This window comes from Capra hircus, chromosome 1, assembly GCF_001704415.2.
Source record: "Capra hircus breed San Clemente chromosome 1, ASM170441v1, whole genome shotgun sequence".
Classification (NCBI taxonomy): domain Eukaryota; kingdom Metazoa; phylum Chordata; class Mammalia; order Artiodactyla; family Bovidae; genus Capra; species Capra hircus.
In genome coordinates, this window is record NC_030808.1 from 58,736,067 (window position 1) to 58,761,558 (window position 25,492).

At 42.4% G+C, this 25,492-nt stretch overlaps 1 protein-coding gene across 15 annotated transcripts in view; it reads right to left on the minus strand.

The window, feature by feature from the left end:
- Positions 738–25,492, minus strand: part of ZBTB20 (zinc finger and BTB domain containing 20) — an 848,072-nt gene continuing 823,317 nt past the window's right edge. For all 15 annotated transcript variants that reach the window (XM_018040121.1, XM_018039867.1, XM_018040637.1 and 12 more), the window contains 2 exons: positions 19,204–20,808; positions 738–7,529 (listed from right to left, as the gene is read on the minus strand). In XM_018040121.1, the coding sequence (XP_017895610.1) occupies positions 7,108–7,529; positions 19,204–20,808 (2,027 nt within the window). In that variant the 3' untranslated portion in view covers positions 738–7,107. The remainder of the gene's footprint in view (positions 7,530–19,203; positions 20,809–25,492) is intronic.

Consider the following 25,492-nt stretch of genomic DNA (forward strand, 5'->3'; position numbering starts at 1 on the left):
TCTACTTGCCAGTGGAGGACATCTGTTCTACCTTCTTCTGGAGGAGAGCAGCCTGTCACTGTGGGTTCGCTGTGGATCCAACAAGCTGCCTTTGTTTCTCCCAACTCTGACACGCTGCAAAAAGCAACAGAGTGGGCAGGTGACTGGTTCCTGGGAAGGGAGCCACCAGCCTTGAGCGCAATGGTGGGAAGAGGCAACGGTATCTATGCACCAGGACCTATGCCTATGTGTGCTTTGTTTGAGATGCACACATGACCAGACTACAGCAAGCACATGCAAAAACACATGTCCACACACACGTCAATAAACCCCATAGAAGCGCAGTTGGTTAAATGCACTCTACTTCACACAAGCATATTCAAGTTTCTCATGAAAGGGGTATACAGAAATCACTGATGGTTGGGCTCCTTCAGAATGTCCTGAAGCCTCATCACAGACAGTGGATGGCACTAACGCATCCAACTAAGGCAACAGAGCAGAAGCATGAGATGCGTGAGACCTCTGACTAACTAGAAATTCCAGACTCTATCTTGTTGTCACCGGGGAATATGAACGTGGAACGGTTTTGTACTGAGAGCACCTCACACTGCGTGTGTACATGCATAATGTATACTCATTTACAGACATTTTGGACAGCAGCTGTGACATACTAGATGGGTTAAGTCCCTTTCATTACTAGAATCTACATATAAATTGCAATGATTTTGCTGGGCAATAACAAACTTCTGTTGCAACAGTAGTAGAAACAGATGTCTCCTAGGGGGTTAATTTTTTTTTTTTTTCTGTCTTGGGTGTATTAGAATCTCACTGAAGCATTTTGAATCAAAGAAACCACTGAATTTGAAAGAGGGCTAGTTAGGGACTTTTTACACTCTAATTAGGTATCGCAAAAGCCAGGACTCCAATAACTGTGGCTAGATTTTCCCTACGATCTGCAGATTGTACTCCTTCATTGAGGATTTGAAAGTTGTGAGTTTGCATTTAAACAAAAAGCCACCAGATAAACCAGATGCTCACTGAAACTGAGAAAAAAAAAAAAAAAGTTTAGCGATATACATTGTACAGGAAGAGAAAGCTTTTTGTTGAGATTGTTCTCCCTGCTAAGGAAATGATTCAAACTAGCATCTTAGGCACCTGTGATCATGTCTCATGGGACTCACTATTTAGCTAATAGGATGTCTATTTTACATCCAGCCCAGACCTATGTTACTGAAATAGGATAAGAAATAGCAGCCATTCCTAAAAGCAGCCAGTTCCATACAAGTTTGGTGCCTCCCTGTAAAGTAACTGTTTCCATAGTCTTCAGTCATGAATAGGGCTCAGTTTTGCGATAATGCAACCATTAAAAGGCAAGAAAGGGCCACGTCTTCACACCCTTCCAATCTTTCTATTTCTGTTCTCTTCCCTGGGCTTTCTGATTTAAGGCAGTAATTCTTTACTATAAGTGGCTTCCTGTGAAAATACCTTAACTGAGGTCACTTCAGATTAGATTTAGTCTGAAATTATTCAGTTTTTGGAGCAATAGGCTGGGCCTGAAGAAACACTGGAATCCAGGCATTTTTGGTCAGCAGTGTGGAAAAATGATGTTTTTTGTTTCAACAAAGGGCAGTTCTACCCCTCATTCAGTGAAATACATAGTTCTGAAGAGGGACCCATGCTGTGCAGCCCTCATCTTCTACCTCTTCACCCTAGAAAGAATCCAAACAGACCCTAGTGTTTCACACCATTTCCTGGGATCTATTAACGTGCACCACTGCTACAGTATTGTAGCAGAGAATACTGAGTCAGTATTCTGTAGATATTCAGAGACTGAGCAAGATCTTTGGGGTGTTTTGGTCAGGTTAATCATTTGAGTATCTAGTACTAGAAATGATGCTTTGGGTTAGTAGTTTCCAGGCTCTGTGTTTACAGGAACACTGAGTCACCACAGCTTTCTTTCTTGGGGAAGCAGCTGTGGCCGCTCCAGTGCAAGGCTGCATTTGGCCTTGGGGAGCCGGGTGCGGCTCAAGCACCCTCTTCACACACTAGGCACCGAGGGGCACTGGGTTGGCCTGGCTCTTCTGTGGAATCAGGGAGTCTATTGAAATTCTAGTGCGCCCTTCCTTTTGTTTGACACCAAGTCACATGGTTGTGTCTTTAGTGTCCTGTTTTTCTCTTTATAAAATCTTTCTCTGGGGGACAAAATTGGCCATTTAAATAAAGTTCTTTTATAGTGAGTAAAGAGGTTTCTCAGAGCCAGAAATCACTCAAAAGAAAGTCTGTTGACCCTACCCGTGGAAAACCCCAGAGCTTTCTCTAAATACATCTTGCCAAACCTCCTAGTTTTGTGATTGGATGCTTTCTGGCTTCGCATTATTGGATGCTGAATACATTTTGCAAACCTTCTGTTCTCTTCCCTACGGCTCCCAGGTCCCTGGACTTCAACTCATGACTACATTAAAGAATTCTTTTATACAATGTCTTTTAAGTCAGGTCACAACAGACAGGGCACCCCCTCCCTTCTCCTAAATTCCAAGAGCATCTCAGGTGGTGCCTGCTCCTCCTTTGCACGCACTGTTGGTGTACTTGGATGATGGGGGCACAGGAAGTCTTCAGGATCAGTGTGAAAGTAACACACCCAGAGGAAACCTTTTCTCTTCTCATATCACAATGCATGCATTCTAACTGTTCATGAGTTAGAAGTCTTCTTGGTCCTTACAGAATGTTGGGCTGATACAAAACAAAACCCTGTGACTTTTAAACAAAGTAAATTCAAGTCTTTCTTTCTAAGGTCAGGAGCTACTGTGACCTCCAAGATGCCTAGGAAGAAATGGGCTTCAGCCTGAACAACAGCAGGAAATTTTCCACGACACTTACTCATAGAGCATTAGGAATCTGGGGAAGAAAAAGTCTATAAAATGGTATTAAAAGCTAAAGTTTACAATGCAAACTATACAGTAAGAAATATTTTGATATAGAGATTTTCATTTCAGATTCTTTTTTGGCCTGGCTTGTTTCTCAACCTTTTCCCCTGTGTAGATTTGTATCAGATGCATGTGTCCCAATTTCTTCCCTTTTTTGGGTTCTATTTTACTTACTGGGAGTTAGCGGAGTGGGTATAATTATTAGCATTTATTATATTAATAGGGGCAAAATGGCCTGGTCTGTTAAGATGCTACTGATGTTTTAGAGCTAGGACATTTTATTTTATAAACTACATCTAAATGTCTTGAGATAAACATTCCCCTTTGACTTTTCTCCTTTCCCTTGTCCAGCTAATCCAGTTTTAAATCATAAATTGCTTAGAAAAAAAAAAAAAAGGACTTTTCCATACCAGTTCTTATTCCCTGTACTTATCCTAAGAGGTCTTATATCTGGAACATTTGATTCCATTACATCTATTTTTTTTCCTGGCTACCGAAAATTTTCTTTTTTAAAAGCACTCATTAACATCCTAGCATGACGTTTGAAATGTAAGAAGATTTTTGAATTTGAAACTAGAAAATAAAAAAAGAATCCATGCTCATCTTCTGTTCTTAAAGCAAAATGTTTCCCCTTTCCTAAGATGTTGATGATTATTTAATTTAAAAGGAAGGATTGATAAACTAAAAGCTCCTTTATCCTTTTGAAACAGGTACAGACTGGTTTATTTCCCCTAATGTAGGTCAGTTTGGAAAGCAGCTCTTCCAGAGACCAGAGTATGGAGTAACGACCCCACAACAAGTTCCCTGCTCCCCAAGCTTACATCTCCAACTTCAATCTAGCTTCTTCCTTTCTCCAGAAGACAATCTGTCAACTATTTTGGACTATGAGATGTCTGGGAGGAATATACAAAGAAGAAAAAAGAAACAGTAAGAAAAAGTCTACTGCTACGTAAACCTGGATAGCACATATCATTAAAATGATTATCTCATTAAGAATTCTTTAGCGGTCCTCCCACATTTAAAAAACAGAGAGAGAAATACTTCATTTGAAGGAGAAGGATGAAAAGTAGGGTTTAAACTCAACTTGAATTTTTTTCCCCTATATGTTCTAGAACAAAAGGTAAATTTTAACCCAATTGCTTAGTTTTTTTATGTGACAAATCAGCATTTAGGCAAATGGGTCTCCCTCAGATTTGAGAAGCAAATAGCTGAATGTGGTCCATACTGGCACCCAGGATCAAGTTTCTGGGGATCCTACAATGTTGTCTACTTTGCTAAGATTTGAGTAAGGACACCATTTTAAACCAGCTACTGTCAAATAATTCAAAATATTTTAAAGTGGCTCTTGACTTTCTTCCATTTGTAGCATATGCTGAGTGATTTCATGTTATTTTCCTTTAGATTGAAAAGATCTTTTTTAATGTCAATTTTTTTTTCTGTGTTACATCATGGGTTGAATGACTTGTTTTTCAAAATATCAAAACTCTATGACACGGTTAATTAACTAATGCTCCCTCTGTTGGTAGTAGGTGGAAACACTGGAATCTAAGCTACTTCAAAAAGCACAATTAGCAAAAGAAAATAGACTTTTTCTTATTTCTGAAGCTGTTTCCCACCAGCTTTTAAAACAGGTCAATTTTGGATACATAGTTTGTGGTAGGACTCCTCTCAGAAATCATGACGGGCAATACTTGAAGGTCAGTTAATCATCCATGGCTACTTTAAAATTTCTAGCAAAATATTTACTGAATTAAGGACCAAGGACCAAATCAAACTCACACATACGCCAGTTGTACTAACCTTACTAATTATCAGCAAAACCTTACGGAAAAGATGCAAGTGAACCAATTCTAAAATGATGAGTAAAACCGATTTAGTTATTATACACTTGCTTCCCTTGGAAGATTTCTCCCCATTTGTTGCACAGTTTTAATTTTTTTTTATAAATAAGTTGCTGATAGGAAAATTAAATGCAAATGCAAAGTAATTTTGAAACTGAGATACATCTTTCCTTCTTTTTTTTTTAAACTGTAGTTTAGTGTTTCTGCTTTGTTTAAAGATTTACTTTCCCCCTTACATGTATTAAAATATGCCCAGCAGTGAAATCACCTTTGGAGTTTTTATAAGGTTTAAGAATTCCTATGTTTGAGTTGGAATCCCTTTAGGACACTGTCTATAATGGAAAAAAATCTCTATTCTGATACCTTATTCAGGACCGAGGAGAGAAATCTCAACTAGGAAGAGAGAGTGGCATCTAAGATGATGCAATGAATTGGTGGTCTTCCGGATGATGGATGTTGGGCATCTGGGAGATTTTTGTTAGTTTCTTTAAAACCTTACCAACGAGCAAGGATTGATAAGGCATCTAAAGAATAATCATCTTATTTAGCCCTCTCAACCAGGGTGGGAACAGAAACTGATCTTTGAAAGGAAGAAAGTGATTGTGGCATTGAGGCATCCTGATCTGCAACAGGCTTCTGATAATACCGTTCTCTGCAGTTGTGAAGGGTGAGGAGGAACAGCAGAGTTTCGTGAACTCCTCCTCCCGGCTGACCACAAACAGAAAGGACCCATTTGTCAAGACTTCTAGAGTACTAGTGTTTCATCAGAGAAAAAAGGTAAAGTCAATAGAAATTCTAGAATCACAAGATCTCAATGAAACTTTCAGAGAAGCAAGACATCTGTTACTGAACGATAAAGTCCCTCCCGTGAAAAAGAACAGAATTCTAGATGAATTGGTGAAAAAAATATTCAGTGGAGCAACATAAGCTTGCTAAAAGTTGAAAAACTACATATCAAAATACAAAGCAGCAGTTCAAATTACAGCAGGGATGGGCTGGCCAGAGGCCCTCAACCCAGGCAATACTTAAAATAATAAAAATTAAGAAAAATTTAAAAAAATATGAAGAAAATATCCTTCCTCTCTTTCAAATATAACTTTAATTGCCTTTTATTCTTTCTATCTGGAAGCAGTATCGCTAACCTTAACAGTCTTGACTTACCAAAAAATATATATATGTGTGTGAAATAAAATAAAAGAGAAGGGATTGGTGGCAGTGTATGCAAAACCAAAATGAAAAAAAATTACTTTTAACAATCTCACTTTTTTTGTATTTTTTTTTTACACAAATACTGTTGTAAATATATTAAAAAAATCAGCATTCTATCTGGTAAACGTCACTTTTGCCCCTCTATAAAATTTTGAATTAAAAAAGCCTCAAGAACTTTTTATTATTCCCCCCACCCTCCATTTCTCTTTCTTTTCCTCTTCCACAAGAATATATCCTGACACTTTTTTTTTTGCAAAGATTGTTGGAAGTAATCCTTCTCTTGTACCTAGAAACGTAGGTGCAAACCTCTGATATCTTTGTTTTATCTGCATTCCTGCCTTTCATGAAAGTCCCTCTTGATTGTGCTGAGGCTGGAGCTCAGCGAAGACACTGAATAAATACGATAGCCACTGTTGCTTGATGCTTGTCCAAGTCTTCCTGGCTTCTGCTGAAAGGGGGGTGTGGAGGAGGTGGGCCAAGGTGTGTGGACCCAGCAGAATCTGGGGGAGAAGCCTGCCATTTGCCTTCCCCACACCATCAAACCTATACCCCCTCCCACCCCCACAGCCCTTTTTACAGAAATCAGACAACGTGGCAGGTGGAAAAGAGCAGGGCCTTCCCTCTGGGTTTTCAACCAGAAAGTGATATATTCCACAGTTTTAAATGGTTACTGTGAAGTCCAAGCGGCCAGAATTGTGAAAATGTCCACTGAAACACTGCAAGCGGTGTACTTAAAGACAGTAGGCCTTTTAGATTTTGTTATATATTTTTGTAGTGCTCTTCACAAGTGAAAAAAAAAATTTTTTTTTTTTACTTTTTTTTTTTCTAAAGATTTTTTTGTAAAGAAGGGTTGTATTTAGAGGCCAGTAGCTAGAGATCCAACCAGTGGACCTCCGAAGCACTACCAGGCCTTAAGGCCACCATCCAAGGGAGACTGGGAGAACTATTACTCCCCCCGAGCCTCCAGAAATGTAATGTACCAGCAGGCAAAAAACAGTTCTTCATGTAGTACAAAATGAAACGAAACGAAGACGAAAACAGAAAGTAAAAACAAAACCAAAACATTTCTTAAATTCTAGTGCCATAGCTTTTTTGTTTGTTTGTTTCTTTTTTGTTGTTTTGTTTTGTTCATAAGAAAGAGAGAAAGATACTACTTATCCATCAGACACGTGCATCCTCATGTGGTCGTTGAACTGCTCGATTTGGTCAAACTTTGCTGGACAGACGGAGCAGACATAGGTGGTCCCCTCCGTGCAGGCCACCACCCCGGGGGGGCCAGCGCGGGACCCCGGGGGTGTGCCCGCAGGAGGGGTCCCGTTGCTGGCACTGTGCAGGGCCACGTGTCGCTCCAGGAGGGTCTTGTGGGAGAACTTCTTTTTGCAGATGTAGCACTCATAGGACTTCTCGCCCCGGTGGAGGCGCATGTGCACGTTGAGGGAGCTCTTCTGGGTGAAGCGCTTGTTGCAGATGCTACACTGGTACGCCCTCACTCCCGTGTGTGTTACCATGTGCTTGATAAGGTAATCCTTTAAGGAGAAGGAGCGCCAGCAGATGCTGCATTGGTGGGGCTTCTCACCTGGCCACAGGGGAAAGACAGCAGGCAGAACGAACAGGGCGAGACACAGCCAGGGAGGGAGAACAAGAGAGAGAAAAACAAGACAACAGAAAACAAAAACAAAAACATTAAAAAAAAATCCGATTGGTTAAGGGAGCACCCCTGATTGGAAAGATCCAGTCCTTCCTGGCCTCTCATGTGCTGAGAAACCTTGCTTTAAGGTGCTGCCAGGAAAGCCTAGAGTGCTTCAGGTCCCCATGCCAGAAAATGGTTCTCTTGGAAAGCTACATGACATTCGCCAGTAAAAGTCTTCTAAGATCATTCCGTGAGAGAGAGAGTGCTACTCCAAGGGGGTCACTTTCAGTGCCTTCATTAGCTCTATGTCTGCTTTTTGCATCATCAAGCACATAAGAAATAAGACAGAGAACAGTTCTTTGGAAACATAGGGATCTCTAGAATCTTTGGGAACTAAGGATGGTGGTGACATAGCTTGCCTCTCTGGGGACAATAATCATTTCCAGTATTTTGTCTAGTAAATGCACTCGTGCCTTGATCATACGTCTGGAAAATGTTGGTTTTTGTAGGAATAAGTCATTCTAAAGAGCTATGCCTTTGATTTTTTAAAAAACGTATTTTAGATAGAAATCTTCCCAAAATGTAACTTTAGAGAGTTAATTGGTTATTCTGTCTAGACTGCCCTGAGCTGCCGATTGGCCTTGTCTTGTGTGGAGGTTGAGTAGGTGGGAGATAGCATGATGATCTCAGAGTCAAATGGTCCTGTTTAAATCTGGGCACCAAGGCACAGCCTGCCACTCTGACGAATCTCCAAATGCCTCTGAGGTACACAGTTCTGCTTACCTCACTGTGCTGGTGTTGACATAAAATACATGTGAAATCACTTTGCAGACCACCAAGAGTGGTGTGGGAATACTTGCATGGTGTTCTTATTATAAGACTATCCATCCCTCCTCCACCATTACATCCCTCCTCCACCATTAAATGGTTCCATATGCCTTTTTTTGAGCTCTTGGGTCAATTTTAAAAATAGTTTTCTCTTTCTTTGCTCTCAGTGTGTTGGCTGAAACCCTTCTTTCTCCTCAGTTTACTGCTTTGGTTTGCTCTTGGCTTAGAAACCAAATGATCAAGCTTGCTAAAAGCTGTTAAAAATATTGTCACTGAATGACCACATGAAATAGTCTTCTATAAGTAACGTCCATGGGCCTTTAACATCTCTTTGAATCGATAGAGACTTGGTTTTGTTGGTGCTGTTTGCCCTCATCTCTGCTCTTGGAGGGTGAGATGAACCGCATTATGGTGTTTCCATCTTTCGCACCTCACCACTGACTGCCCAAGGCCGGCAGCCAGCACGGAAAGCCTGTCCATGTACCCTCCCATTGTTGTTTGCTGTTTAGTCACTAAGTCGTGTCCAAACACTGGTGTGGGTTGACACTTCCACGCATGTGTGCTAAGTCACTTCAGTCATGTCCAATTCTTTGCAGCCCTATGGACTGTAGCCCACCAGGCTTCTCTGTCTATGGGATTCTCCAGGCAAGAATACTGGAGTGGGTTGCCATGCCCTCCTCCAAGGAATCTTCCCAATCCAGGGATCGAACCCACATCTCTTATGTCTCCTGCATTAGCAGGCAGGTTCTTTACCACTAGCGCCACCTGGGAAGCCATTTCCACAACCCAGACTAAAGCCAGAAGCCTCTGAAACTCTTCAGTAATATTTCAACATCTGAACAAGGCATCAGGGTACGAAATCTTGAATTTGAGTTAACTTCCATTTAAAATATGTGCCTTGATGGTCTTGCCATTTTCCTCCATCGTGAAACAGACGAGGTTTGGTGTGTCCTAGTGGTGACGGTGAGGAACACAATCACATACATGCTGACTGTGTGCCAAGCTCAGGGTTAGTGCTTTCTGTTCATGATATGTTTTATGAAACTTTATCTCACTGGAAAGCTTTTTTGATGTGTTTGTAAACAGAAAAAGATATATTTTGAAGCACACGATCCTAAGAAATGGCTGTTTGGTTCATTTATAACTCCACAAATTTCTAAACCAATTTCATGGAACTTTGAATTTTTTCCTTTAGTTAATCACAACCTTTTTGGCCTGGCTTTCTCTCCCCTCTGCTGTTTTCCAGTCTTCCTTTCCCTTCATCTTCACGGATGAAATAACATGAGCCATAGGGTCACAGGGATAGAAGAGTTTCACTTTTAGGCTACAATGGGAGAATTTAGAAGCCTTGTTCCTACATGAAGAGTTCAATCCCTGCATGGTGTTTATATAGGCACATTTTCTTGAAATGAGAGAGTCCCTAAGAGAAACAGTCATGCATGTCACTTTTAGTTGGAACACTTCTGTCAGCCGTAAACATGCTTGGAACTCAAACTGGTCTTTGCCATCCTTGTGCTTTCAGTACACTTTCTAGAGGCTATGACAGGCCGGCCAACTATCTTTTAAAATATGTCCACCTGTCACCTTTAATGGGAAGTGTGCCTTCTTAAAGTTCCAGATGGTATTTTGGCTGCTAGGAAGTTGAAACTTGGTCTGTGTTAAAAATTCTCCTGCTGTTTGAAACTTTCACCTTCTTATAGTGTATTTTTTCCTCTAGACAAGGTCAGGGATGATGGCTTTTTACTTTCACACCTTTCTAATCTATCAGGTGATTCTTCACAGGTGTCATCTCTCCCTCCATAGCTTATATATGTATGTTGTTTATATGCCCCTTGTGCACCTAGCACCAAGGTTTGGCCATTAATTATCCGTGTCACCCTGGGCTTTCTAAGTGTTTTCATCTCTGTGGGTTTGTTCCCTTCTGTAAGTGAGGAGTTGGACCAAGCACTTGCCACATTCCCTTGCAGATTTAGTGGCCTTCTGTCCACCATGGCCCACACCCCAGAGGACTCTGGTCCAGGTCTTGTCAATGCGTGACCTGAGGGCAACTTGCTTAAATCACTCAAGGCATCAGCAGTCCCACATTTTAAATAGGACAATGTATTCTGCCACAGAAAAAATGGTGTGATCGTTAATGAGGAAAAATGTTTGCAAAGCACTTGGGAGCTCCATACAGGAAAGTGCGCTGAAATTATTCAGGTGCCTCATTGGCAGAGCATAGGCATTCCAGAAACTGCCTGACTAAACAGGGTGCGTTTTCAGATTAGTCAGGTGTAAACAACTCATTTCTTTATGTTTAGATTTGAAACAGTATCACTCACTAGAAATGAGTGATTCTTTCCCATTATTTTCTTGCACATTACTTAGAGCGAACCCCAAACGGCTTTCAACATTATATATGAAATGGATGTGGCTGGTGTTGCTTGGTGCTCTCGATGTGGAGAAATGAAATTAGGATGTGTGGTAGCAGATGGCTTTCTGGGTCCAAGCCTATGGCCAGGAACAGCAAGTCTGATAGGTTAGAAGGGACACAGTACCAGGCAGACACTGGGATTAGACACAGGATGAGGAAGCTCATATAAGCCCCTGTACTTTAAAATGATCCATTTTGGGACCATACCGATGCCAGAGTCAGATATGAATTCCATTTCCTTGGGTGAATGACCTGGGCATGTTCCTTCACCCCTGTAAGCCTCAGTTTCCTTATCTATAACTTGAGAATAATACAGTAAGCACCTGTCTTGTGAAGGTATTTTGAAAATTAAAGCAATAAAGCCCTTTTGCACAGAGTATGTGATCATTTCAAGAAAAATTCAACTGTTCCTTTCAGCACAGAGGAACTGGTGATAAATGAAGTCAACTGAAAAATGACTTGCATGGCATGAGGAAGCCAACTTAGGATTTTGCAAAAAACTGTTTCAGATAATCAATAAAGCAAGTAATTATACGATAGCTATGCACTGGTGGCTCAGTTAAAGCATCTCCCTCCAATGCGGGAGACCTGGGTTCGATCCCTGGGTCGGGAAGATCCCTTGGAGAAGGAAATGGCAATCCACTCCAGTATTCTTGCCTGGAGAATCCCATGGACGGAGAAGCCTAGTAGGTTACAGTCCATGGGGTCGCAAAGAGTTGGACACGACTGAGCGACTTCACCGACTTCACCGATGCAATTCGGAGTTAAGGGTCTAGTCTAGTCTCAGCTACATATGCCAATGGAAAGAAGTGGCACCATGAAACAAATGCCAGCAAAGAGACAGAGGATTCTTAGCAGGCAGCAACTGTATTCTGGAGGCTGCAAAACCAGACAGCAAGTGGTGGAACAGAAGAGGAGGCAGTGTCCTTTCTGACTGTGTGTGTGTATGTGTGAGAAGGGAGGAGTAGTGAATGCATATATTTTTCTCCAGTTTCGGATGCCTGCTCTCTAAAGCATCACTTTTCAACTGCTTCTTGCGGACTGGGACTGACACTCTACCATGACTGACAGTGAGAAAAAAACGAGAGAAAGAAAGATATTTTCAGGTTAGAGGCTGCAGGAGGTCTGCCTAAAATTTGAGGCTGATGCACTCCAGTTCTGAAGAATGACCTCTGTGTTGGGGGCTCAGCAAGAATCCATTTATTCTGTGGATTCTTCTTCATTCTAATCAGGCTTTTCCTAGGCTGCAAAGAGGACAGTGACTGCTGTTACAGGACACTTTTTTGAAATCTGTCCCCATCTAGTTCTCACATTCTCTTGGCCTCTCCATCATTTGCTCTAGCATACACCTTCTTTCAGGTGAGTACAGTGTGGGGCAGTGTACAGAAAACATGGTGTCTGCTGAGGGGGCAGAGAGCAGGGAGGGAAGAGTAGGCACAGGGGGAGGCAGCTACTGCCGAGGAAAACAGAAGGGGTCTTGGAAATTGCAAGTCCTCTGAATGGGGACAATCAAGATTGGAACAGAAAGGGGGAAGGGTCCAGTGACAAGAACGGAAGGTGCTCAGATGGAGTCACGCAGAGCCTTCACTGGCTGAAGAATCTGCTTTCCACCAGAGAGCTCTAGTTGGAGGGGGACATTCAAGACCACCTACCAGCCTTTCTCCCAGTCTGGGGTTAGAGAGTGCAGTCCTGGTGCCAGCTTGGACTGTGAGGCTGTCTGGGAAGGGGTGGAATTTCCTACTGAGGACGTACTGCATTTACAAGACCTCTGTGGCTTTAGTGACAAGTAAAATTTTTGATGTCAAGAAGACTTTTAAAGATGTCAGTGACTTTCATCCACATTACTTGGCTTTTCTTACAACTTTATGAGCGGGTAGATGTTAACATTTTCCTCTATCCTTCAGTACTAAGTACGGTTAAGATCTGTATTTTACATGACAGAAAAATGAGACTCAGACTGATTACAGAATTTACCTCAAGTCACTCAGAAACTGGTAAAATCAAGGCTTTCTCACTTCAAACCTTATACTTGTTTGTTACTCCACTGGCTTGATACAATTAGTAGCCCAAGCTCTATATGAGGATTATAACATCACGATCTTGATTGCACTGTTATTACTCTATGGATACCATTGTTATGTTACTACCATCGCTATACCTATTTTTGTAAAATTCAAGGCCAAAATAGCTGAGCATCTCAAAGTAACAGAAAAAATGATCAATTCTGCAGAGAACAATAATGAGCGTTAGTGACCACTGGTGGACTGTGGATACTATGACTCAGAAAAGGTCTACCACTTGTTGGTAAAGAAAACACAGGTGGGAACACAGGTACAATACAGTCTTTGTATAAAGAAAAAGACGAGAAGAAAAAGAAATTTAAGTCTTGGTAAGAAAATAATGAATTTATGTATAAGTTCCCCAAATTAAATTCTCCTGGAAAGTATGCTTATATATTTGAACATTCACTCATTCACTCAACCAATATTTGCTAAGCAAATACATATGCTACCCTGTATTAATCTATGGATTTTAAAGCAGAAGTCCTAACACTGGCTCTTAAAAGAAAGTTCCACCTGGACAGCACTGCCAGGTAAAATACATGGCACCCAGTTGAATCTAGATTTCAGATAAACAATGAACACTTCTTTAGTATAAGTACATCACAAATATTGAAGGGGTATACTTAGACTAAAAAAAATGTTTGTTGTTTATCCAAAAATTCATCTGGGCATCTTGTGTTTTTGTTTTCTAAGTCTGGCAACCTTATACCTGGTGATAAAGAAATACCCTGAACGCCATCTTAGTCAGCCTTGTATGCAATCTTAGGTCAGCCTTGTATGCAATTTTGTTGTATAGAGCAAGGTACAACAAACAGCATGTGGTATCTGAAATTTGTTCTGATCATTGGAGAGTACTTGTATTTGCATTATTTCTATGGAGCTACATCCTAAAATAAACAACTCTGTAGAAAAAAAATTTTCCCTTTTGAAAGTGATTAGATATCATTAGAGAAGAATTCAGTTCATTCATTGATCAAATATTTTCTGAATGTTTACCATGTGGAAGGTATTATGTTGGGTATATTGAAGCGTAAGATATATATGATATATCATATAATTATATATAAAATTGTTTCTGCTTTCATAAAGTTTACATTCTAATGGGAAAGCATAAAGACACTCACATAAAGATAATATAGGGCTTCCCAGGTGGCTCAGTTGGTAAAGAATCCACCTACAATGCAGGAGACCCCAGTTCAATTTCTTGGTCAGGAAGATCCCCTGGAGAAGGGATAGGCTACCCACTCCAGTATTCATGGACTTCCCTGGTGGCTCAGATGGTAAAGACTCTGCCTGCAATGCGGGAGCCCTGGGTTTTAATCCCTGGGTTGGGAAGATCCCCTGGAGGAGGGCATGGCAACCCACTCCAGTATTCTTGCCTGGAGAACCCTCACGGACAGAGGAGCCTGGTGGGCTACAGTCCACAGGGTTGCAAAGAGTCATGCATGACTGAGTGACTAAGTACAGCACAATTATAATAAGTCATTGTTATAAGTTAAGCTATTGCTATAAGTTATTGTTATAATATTAAGTGCCCAAAGGAGTACATTTGCCATGGAACCTTGAATATGCAAGATATTTGCTTCCATTAACATAATTTATCACTATAAAATCAAGCTGTTGTTCAGTACTTTGATTTACTTTTTTAAACACATAGGTTCTTGTGAGTAGAATTTTGGGGAACAATGTTACATAACAAAAACAACCTGAAGCCATCCTCCTCCTAACCACCCAGGCCATCTAGGGAAGTGATTCGCAACTCAGTGTAAATCAGGGCTTGTTAAGACGTAGGTCACTGGGTTCCCATTCAGGTCTGGGCTGCACTCGAGGATGCACATGCTGCTGTTATGGGGACCGCAGCTTGAGAAGCACTGCTCCCACGTTATCTCTGAATTTTCCCTACTGCGTGCCTTCCATGCCCACATTCAGGCTTATCCACCTGTGTTCTCTGTCTTTCCCTTTCATCCCATGCCTTTTTTTGCTTTTTCTCTTGGGAGAGGGCACAGAGAAGTCCTGCTTTGTTCCATGAGAGGATGGTTTGTGTTATCTTTGCCTTTTCTCTAATTCTCTTGTTTTTAAATGTGTCCTTAACTTTTGTTTTCCTGCCCCACAACATTTATGAAACTTTAGTAGAGCAAACTTGAGAAATTCCTAGAAGAGATGAAGTCCTTTCGTGGTTTGCTTGGCAGTAGATAGAGTGGTTCAGAGAGAGATTAAAAAAAAAAATCTTTAAGGAATGAAAAAAAAATTCATGCTATGGAGGAAGTTCAAGGGAAACCCAAGGGGTATCACATTGCTTTGGCATTTGAATTCCAATGAGGAAGGAAACGTGTTGACAGCTATTACTCAGAGACTGGAGACAGAGCAAAGAAACTCAATGTCTCTGGGAGGAGGAGGCTAAAGTAATGAGCATGATTTTTTAAAGAAAGCATTAAGTAGTACTTTACCGTTTATGCAGAGCTCTCACATGCATAATACCTTTACAGTAGCTCAAAAGGCAGGAAGATTATTGTTTCCACTTTAAGCTCAAATAAACTGAGGGTAATGAAATTAAGTGACCTGTATATGGTCACAATTAGAGGAACCAAAACTGAACCCAAATAATCTAATTCCAGCACAGTCATCTTTATGTCCCTACTCTAACTATCAGTGTTATAATCATCAGGAAATATGCTCTACAACCAGCACGCCCTTGGTGCTCTAAGGTAGAGGTTAGCTCCAAGGTCAACATAATGGACTACTTATTTGTCACAAACATGTCCTTTTAATGACTATGTGGATAATTAACATAGACTTACACAGAATTGCATTTGGAATTCAGATCTCAGAACTGAGTCTCTACGATCGTTAAAAGTGTGAAAGTTGCTCAGTTGTGTCTGACTGTTTGCGACACCATAGACTATATAGTCTATGGAATTCTCCAGGCCATAGTACTGGAGTGGATAGCTATTCCCTTCTCCAGTGGATCTTCCCAACCCAGGAACGAAGCCAGGTCTCCTGCACTGCAGGTGGATTCTTTACCAACTGAGGCACCAGGGAAGCCCCCGACCCTTGAAAGCAAGTATTCATTAAAAGTTGCAGTTGCTAAACTGCAAAGCTGGTTACCATGCATAGTGGCTGTGAAGCTGAAAACCTAAGTTTTTTTCCTTTTAACTCTGTAAAGCTACTCTTTCCTAGTAAGATTCTTTTTGGTTAGATTCAAGGTAGGAAACAGAATCCATCTCTACTCTTCCAGTATACCCAGGACTTTCTAGAATCTTATTTTAGACTAACATTTGGACTCTTTGCTGTGGATTTCTATCATTTCCACTGGGCTCCTGTAAAGTTGTGAGGCTCCACTTTTTTGATGTTTTCTCAAGACATTGCAGAGAACTTTGTTTTGAAATGTCAGCCAAAGTGAATCCAGGTCCTGAATTACTTCCATATGTTCAGGCTGTCTTGCCTTTTGAAAACCGAGACCAATTGTTCCTAAACTTTGTTAGGTTATAGAGTTCTTCACTTAGACAAGTACTGATAGAGAGCTGACCATTCCAAACTGCCACTGCCAAATGATTCAGGGGTGAAATGGAAGTGTTGATTCTTTTAGATAAGGTGCTCAAGTGATAGATGTACATTATTTATTGTTCCTGGATGTGGTCAGGTTATACACACCATTACAAAGACCTTTATAAGTTATGAGGAACTTCATAGTTTCCCAGAGATCTGAAGGCCAGTCTTTGAGCATAACTCAGATTTATAAAATGACTTTACTTGTAGCCTTTGTATCTATGATGTCTAAATTTGCAAATCCATTGCTGGTTTTCTTATGGGCAAATCAAGTTATTTGGGTTAACCACAGAATCCTTTGGTAAAATTGAATAAATATGTTCATACACCAAAGAGACAATTTTCTGTAGTACACCAAAAATGTTATGCCCCAGATTTAAAGCCTTATTTTGACATGTGATCTAATAGAGTAAACTTTATATCTGCTTGGTCTACTGGAAGAGATGCAAAGATGGGGAGAGTAGAAACATTCATGGATCCAAGACCAGAGATGTCAACTTTGGTTAAGAATACATCTCCACAAATGGTCTCTTTTCCCCCCCTTAATCCTTAATTTGATGGATTTACAAGGTAGGTGCTCAGAGGAGGAAAGGACATAAACTATGGGAGAATACCCTGTAAATAAAAATATTACTATTTGATTAATTTACTAAATAATGATGATACCATACCACACGGAAAATGTCCTTGGTTGACCTCAGGTTATTAGATATTCACATTTACCCTAAGTAAATACAGTGACTTACCACTACCTGATTTTTCTCCTAAATTCAGTAGTAGTCACTATGTTTTTTAGAGGTATGAAAACTGTCATCTTTAAGAACTGATTCACACAAGGGCACATACACAGATTTACATATTGTTCTGACTTAAGCTGAACTGCACAGAAGGAAAATTTCGTCTTAAGTAATGTTTTGCTTCCGTTGTTCACTTCCATGTTGGCATGTCTGTTGTAGTCCTTCCCTTCTATTCCCCAATTTAAGCTGATCTGCTTTATGTCCTATCCCCTAGCTAGTCCTGCTGGCTGACCTGAGAAACAAGGTTGCTTTGAGGAGCTCACTTATTTTCACGTATTGTAATTCAGGTATGTAACATTCCCCTGACAATTTATTTGTCATTTAACAGAGATATTCTAGAACTAGAGGGTGAGCAGATGAATGACTCTCCTAATCAGTTCAGTTCAGTTCAGTCGCTCAGTTGTGTCCGACTCTTTGCGACCCCATGGACTGCAGCACGCCTGGCTTCCTTGTCCCTCACCAACTCCCGGAGCCTTCTCAAATTCATGTCCATCGTGTCGATAATTCCTCATAATAGGAATTATATAATTATATATAATTCCTCATAGGAATTATGACTGTCATAATAGGAATTTCAAATATGGTGATCATCCCTGAGTTAGTTACTTTTAGTATAAGAGAATCCATGTGAAATCATATCACATATATAGTCCCTTATATGGAGGAGCATCCATGGAGTTCTTGCTTCTGTCTGGTCCATTGTAGAACTAGGAAAGGGCACTCACTGGCTGGGAGGTCAGGAGATCTTTGCTCTAGAATCATGGGCTCCAGGGATGAAGCACTATCTTGCCTAACTACTCACCTGATGGATAACTGAATCCCCTCTATAGCAAATCACTATGAAATGATCACCCATTCTCTCCTTGAACACCTCTAATTATAGGAACTCATGCTCCCTTTGGAGGTTGTCTACCTATCTTTGGAGCATCTCTGCTTAAACTTCCTCTTTTATTTAATTAAATTATCTTTATAGTTTCTAATCATTGGTCCATTTCTATATATGTGAACACAAACAGAACAAACTTAATGCATCTTCCCTCAAATCATTTAAATAATCCTAAAAGTGTGAACAAGAGCTACCATTTATAGAATGTTTATTGTGTGCTGGAGAGTGCTTTAGGAACTTCATATGGATTAATTCATTTAATCCTCAAAACAGTACTACCATCACTATTATCCCCATCATATAGACAAGGAAACTAATGTATAGAAATGTTAAGTAATTTTGCCAAGCTGACAAAGCTCAGTAGGCACTTTCAGTTCAAACCTACGTACTGCCAAACACCTCTAGCACCTTCAAACATGATTCATATGCCATGGCTTCACAGCCCTTTCCATCTTAATCATACTCCTCTGAGTGTGCCCCAAAGAGTCTACTGGCCTTTTAAACAGGAGAACCCAGAACTGATTGTGGTCTCTAGATGTGGGAAGCAGAGAACCAGCACTAGAAAACAGAGTGAGCTTATCACCCCTCTTCATTTCAGGGACCATAAGTGTAGCCTCCACTGGCATTAGCCTTGTTGTGGCCTCTTCAAGCTGTTGGTTCATATGAAACTTAATACAAACCAAAAGCCTTATTCCTGTCTGGCCTATATGACTTGGGTCTGTAGAATGAGGTGACTGGAGTATGTGATCTCCAAGGACTTTTCCACTTCTAAACATCTAGGATCAAAAATATGTTTCAAAGTTCCATGTATTTAAAGGATGTTGTGCCTGCAAATTCTGTATCAGGTTTTCTCATTTGGCCCTTTCCCACAACGGGTTTCTGTGATTTTGTCTTTTGGTGAAGGATGCTTGGTTCGTGGGATGGGGGCATACTTGGGGCTTCTAGAAGATGGTTTACAATATGGCTTTCTGTAAAATCTGAAAGATGACTCCTACTTTCCCTTCCACCTACAGGTCCTGCCCCTCCCTTCCCCCAGCCCCCTCGGCCTCTCCCCCTGCTGCCAGGCTTCCAGCCTGGCCGCACTCACCTGTGTGTACGAACATGTGCTTGACGTAGTTCTGTTTGGCGGTGAAAGTCTTGTTGCAGAGAGTGCACTCATAAGGCTTTTTTTCGCCCTGCCCACTGGCTGTGCTGTGGCCTGCGGATGGGGCCAGGGGCTGTGGCGCTGGCAGCTGTGCAGTAAAGGTCGACAGGCCGGGCTGGGACACTGTCACAAACTGGGTCTGCTGGCCTGCCAGGGGCTGCGGCAGGCTGAAGAGGAAAGGCTTGGGGCCGCTGCCCGCCGGCTGGGTAGTGAAGAGGGCCGGCAGGTAGGTGTTACCGGCTGTGCCAATGACCTGCGTGTTGCTGGTTAAGGTCAGAGGCATCCTCAAGTTGCTGGTGAGGGTTTCGGTCTGGCGTAAGTAGAGCTGGGTACTTGGCAATGGCTGCCCGATGGACGTGTTGACCGAAGGCTGCTGCAGGACACTTTTGTCGGAGCTGTTGCTGACAGTGATCACCGTGTTGTCCATCTCCACCTCGTTGCTTCTTTCAGGGGAGGAGGCACCGGTCTCTAGCTGGTGCGGCTGCGGGGCGCCCTCAGCCGGGGCTTCCGCGGCCTGCTCAGGTTGGGCGGGTTCGGCCTGGCTGTCCCGCACCGCCCCCGGCCCGAACTGCTGCTCCACGGAGTCGGGTTCGGTGCCTATGGAGGAGCTGACGCCCGAGTCGAAGCTCTCGCCCTTGGGCTCGCTCTCGGTGCCCTCGGCCTGGTCGGTGTCTTCCGTGCACTCCTCGGACTCATTGCGCTCCAGGATCTGCACCCTCTGCTGCCCGTAGTAGTCGTAGTCGTCCTCCATCTCCTGCTTGATGTGGATGTTGCCCACCAGCGTCTGGATGCGCACGGGCCGGGGCTGCTTGCGGCAGTGCGTGGTCTCGGGGGTGGTGGACAGGTAGCGCTCCATCTGCTGCGAGCGCTCGTGGATGCGCGTGATCCAGCTGGGGTCTTCTATGTGGTGGTCGCGGGGCAGGCCGAGCGCAGTCTCGTGGTGGCTGACTACGGCGCCGCTGTAGAAGGAGCGCTCGCCGCTGCCGTTCTGCATGGAGCAGGCGTACAGCGCTGAGTAGATCCTGTCCACGCTGTGCTGCGGGTGGCTCTGCAGGTAGCCTGACTCGGTGTCGCTGCTCTGGCCCGAGGTGCCCGACTCGGGGGTGCCCCGTGGCGTGTCCTGGCCTGAGTCCTGGATCCCCGGGAACACGTCGCCCACGTTCTGCGACACGATGCGCGTGCACTCATCGATGACCGTCTTGATCTGCAGGATGCTGGCGGCCGTGAGGATCTGCAGGGCTTCCGACTGTGAGACGCGCAGCACGCCGCTGTACATGAAGTCAATGAGCTTTTGCACCGACTGCACCGACACCACCGACGGGATCTCGATGTCGCTGTAGCCCAGCAGCAGCTTGTCCTGGAAGAAGGGGCTGCCGGCGGCCAGCACGCAGCGGTGTGCACGCAGCATGCTCCCGTGGATGCGCACCGTCACGTCACAGAAGTGGCCACGGTTGCGCTGCTCGTTGAGGGTCTCGAGCACGGAATTGCTGAAGTTGTGAAGGTTGATGCTGTGAATGCGCTCGGTCATCCCCTTGCAACTGATGTCACCTGCACGGGGAGACAGACACAACACAGGGCGTGGGTCAGAGCGAGCTGGCTGCATTCCTAACATTTGGGTCTCAGGTGGGCAATGCTCATGGCTCCTAGCAGCACCCCTTTGCAGACACAAGCAGGCTCTCTGGCAAGATGGATATGCTTTGCATCAGGTCGACCTGTGGGTATGACGCCCTATGGTAACAAGGCCTTGGATTTTGTTGCAACAGGGCCCCAGCTATTTGGGGGTACTGAATCCATAATTGACCCCCTAGACCTTCAGCCAGGGTTGTCAGTTGAAGTACAGCAGTCTAAAAAATAGATCGGTCATTGCCTGCTATTCCTACGGCTTCAGCATATAAGAACCAAAAGGCAAATGAAGACTTGTTCTCAGGAAACTCTGCCTCCTCTTTAGACAGGCCTAAGCCCAGGTCCTTTGGGAAAGCTTGTATTTTTCTCACTTTATCAAAATTCCTTATTTTATTCATAGACCATAATATTTAATTCCCTTCCTGTTAATTAACATGGCACATTCCACAAATCCACACCACATATGCAAAAATTCTTGGAAAATTCATCTTAGACTAAGATAGACATCAAATTGCTACCACAGAGTTTTCCAGTGGAGGGACAGGCTCTAGAATGCAATCTTCTTGCTAAAGGAGCACTTGCCCACTGTCTGTATCTACATTTTTCTTATCTCTTTGGTGAGACCTGTTTGAGTACTTTTTAGGGTGTTGTATGTTATATGGTGGTTGTCTAAATTTTCTGAGGCTTAAGGAAGAAGAAACGTCAGAAAGGTCAAAGATGGCAGTGTTGACCTGAAAGACTAGAATACACTAGGAGGTGACCATATTTGTCATTCAAACTGGGCACTTGGGAAAACTGTTAGTAAGCAGGTCGGGACAGTAGGGTTAACCTGGAGTGGGATGTTCAGTTATCTCAGGAATTGGGTGCTCTTTGCTCTTGCAAGGATATATCAGACAGTTGCCAGGAGGAAGGCAGCAGTCTGAAACGTGGCACACGTGGACAGCCTGACCTATTGCCACCCTTATATCCTAGGCTGTACAGACAAGGGATAGGTTGGTAACACCTAGAGCCCAGATTGAGAAGGAAAACAAGTGTCTATAACACTAGGCTGAGGGCTTTCCTATTGTTTTCCTATTCTCTAAAGAATCCCTCTCTCCAAGTCATTCTTCAGTCATTCCCCATTCTTGCCTTCACAACTGAATGATCAGCTTGAGGGAGGTCAAGTAAGTAGGCTTTCAAAACTAGGTGACCTAGGTATGGATTGTTGGTGTGACCCAGATCCCTGTGTCTTGTTAGAGGTAACCCAGAGGTAATGGCCTGCACACAGAGGAATGCCCACCTTTTCAGGTTCTTTCTCCTCTGCCTTAGGAAAGAGGACCTGCGCAGAGAAGTCTGAGCTCAACTAGCTTTTCTACTTTGGTACAATCCATCTCCTCATTCTGAGTTCAGCTGTTGTGACTGCATCCTTATATACTCATTCATTTCCTTTGCTCCCAACTTTACATTCCGTCAGCCTCACAGAAATCCACTAAACTTAATAAATGCTGCCTACAGGTTCTATGTTATCTTTGAGTGATATGATTTGTGCAAATTTTCACATAAGAGAATTCCTTTTCCTTCCAATTTCTATTAGGTCTGTTATCTAAAATGTTTCATGAGATGACTGTTTCTATTTTTCCTTTTATATAAAACGATTGTCCTTGACAAGTTAAGGAATCAAGGTGAATCCCCTATAACTGTTAATACAAAACACAGCACCAGAGGAAGGCCCCAAAAACCTAAAAAGGAAAATTTAGGAAATCAGTCAGCAGATCATATTCTAATGTCTTACTGAGTCCCTCATGCTTGTGCACTGTGATAATAATAAGAGCAATTTTTTTAAGAGTGTCAAGTTTTAACTACTTTATATACATTATTTCATTGAGTCCTCACAACAATCCTATGATGTCAGTAGTAGTATTATCCCCATATTTCAGATGAGGAAACTGAGGCCAGAGGAACTGGGAAACCACTCAAGGCCCACACAGGTAGTTGGTGGTCAAGCTGGCATTTGAACCCAGCAGTCTGTGTCTAGAGTTCACACTCTTTTCTGCTTCACTGTATTGCATGCTTTGCCCCTGAATGATGCCCGGTTCTTAGGTACAGGTCTGCCATAAAGGTGTGTAATAAGGCCTGTCCAGTGTACCCTCCAGCTACTTATATACCTGTCCATAAATTAGCGTGCTGTCTCACAGCCTCAGTCATCTGATAAAGCACATTTTTAAAAACTTATAAATAGAACAATGCAAGAGATAAAAGAGAGTTCTGGCACTAAAATGTAGAGGTTTCTATATACAATTTGACTATCACCAAGGTCTCTTTCATTTAAGTAAAATGGTAGGCACTAAAATTGGCTAAGTCTCTGAGTAGGATGGATTTATTAAAATTTTTTTCCACACAGGTAAAAACACTCTTTAAACACACAATTGCTCATAGCAGCAGTCACAGCTATATCACTTGAGTTGTCATATATGACAAAGAATTGTCTTCCTTCTGATAATTCTGGGAAGAAGCTCAATCACAATTATCATAATGATTAATAACCATGTAGCATTTTACAGTGTACAAACTCTTTCACAGGTGTAAACTCATTTACTCTTTATAACAATCCTATATATTTTCAGGACAGGTCCTATTATTACTATTTGATGTAAAAGGAAGTTGAGGGTTTCAAAGTATCTAAATGACTAGCCCAAGGTTTTCCAGAGCTAGTAAGTGGCTGAGGTGGGATTAGAACCCATGCTCCTTTGATGCTCTTCTTATCACATGATACTGGATCACTGACAAATCAAACCTGGATTACCCAAAGACTGAGGGCCATCTAATTCTCAGAACATAGAAGAAAAGATAAAGACACAGAAAGTGATGATGGAGCTTGCTGTAGAGATGGATATGGTCACCAATAAGAGCTGTCATTATATCACACACATTCGTAGATACATGCACACACACACACACACACACAAACTCATGAAAAAAAGTTCAAACTGCTTGTTGGGTTGATCTACTCAAGTCTAAATAATCAGGTAAATCTATAGCAATAATAACAAAAAACTGTCTGCTAAATAATCCGAGTTATGATTTTTTTCAGTAATGCTGTTGCCAACTTCATTAAAAACCACAGAGACAAACTTGAACCTGCACACATATACAACCTGACCTGACAAACCTAGTTGGATTTTTGCAGACACAATTTTTAAAGATCTCTGAGTGCACTGGTCCTGCACCACAGTGAGCAGCCGTGAAAGGCTGAATTGGTTTTTGCTGATATGTGTACAGATGCGACGGGGGACCCTGCCGGTCCATTCAAGCATGCCTCGGCCCTCCAGCACACAATGCTGAAGCAAGTCCTTTCCCAGGCTTTCTTTCATTTTTAACACTAATACAGTGGGAAAGAGTTTCTGCCACGGCAAGGCAATGTCCAGGCTTTTGTGAAACAGGTCCTTTTCATCCAGTGGGCATTAATGTATAGATTCCAATGGAATAAATCTGAAATACTCTACTGTAGAAGATTTGTTCCCCATTGAAAACAAATCTTGATTAGATGGTTATTCAGAGACTGTATAGGAAGGAATGGTGTGAAAATGCTAACTCCATTCTTTCTTAGATTGGCAGTGAATAGGCATTTGGGCTATTCAAAAAAAAAAAAAACAAAAAAAACCAACCTTCGACTCTACAAAACCATACAACTTTACAAAGATTTTGTGCATCTGGGGAAGCCATGATACACTTCCTCCCCCCTTCCCTCCAAAAATCCCCCATGGTGGTGTGAACATAGAACTGATGGGGTAAAATGAAAAAAAAAAAAAACTGACAAAAATAGTTCTCTGGGTGTTTTAAAATAGTAACCCATCTTCTTTCCACTAGAGTAAAAAATATAGAGTCAGCCTGTGATGGCATTCACTGGAACACGCAAGGAATTCTATTCCTGAATGTGATCATGTACTCTAAGTGATTGTGATCTGCGGATGAGCACAGTATGGATGAGGCTGAGGCAGGAGTGAACACCGGAGGGGGATTCTGCTCGTGGTGAAATAGCTGATGGAGGGCTTGGCTATCTATGTCGTAGGAACCCAGCTCCTGCCTGTCCCTGAAATGGCGGGTGTTCAGGGATAGGACTAAGCACCAGAATAAAAACGCTGCCTGTTCACAAGGGAAAAGGAATAAGAAAAGGAAACAGCAGGCAATACAATCTCTTTTAATTAGGTGTGAAATCCAGTCCTTTCTCAGTCCAGATTTATAAAATGAGACTAGTGCAAGGGCGAGATGCTGTAGAGAGAGATGGGAATTGGAAGACTCTGTGGCTGGGAAAGAAACACTAGCTCTCAAATTAAAACCAAGATGAATTTTGGTTGACAGACCGAAGTCAAATGTCAGGGCCAAAGAGCCCTTGAGTTTTCAATCTGGGCCACCAGGCTCATGTGTGCTAAGTGGGTCAGCACATGAAACAGGGCCAGGTGGCAGGCCTCCACCCAGCCTCTTATCACTCCCTTTCCCAGATTGTGCTCAATAGCACACCGAAGTTGCTCTTTCATATTATCAGGGGATGAGTGATCATGTTGAACTTTCACATTTTGGTGCTACTTCCCAAGCTGATCCCATTGGGAAGAATCCAGTTTTTACTGGAGAA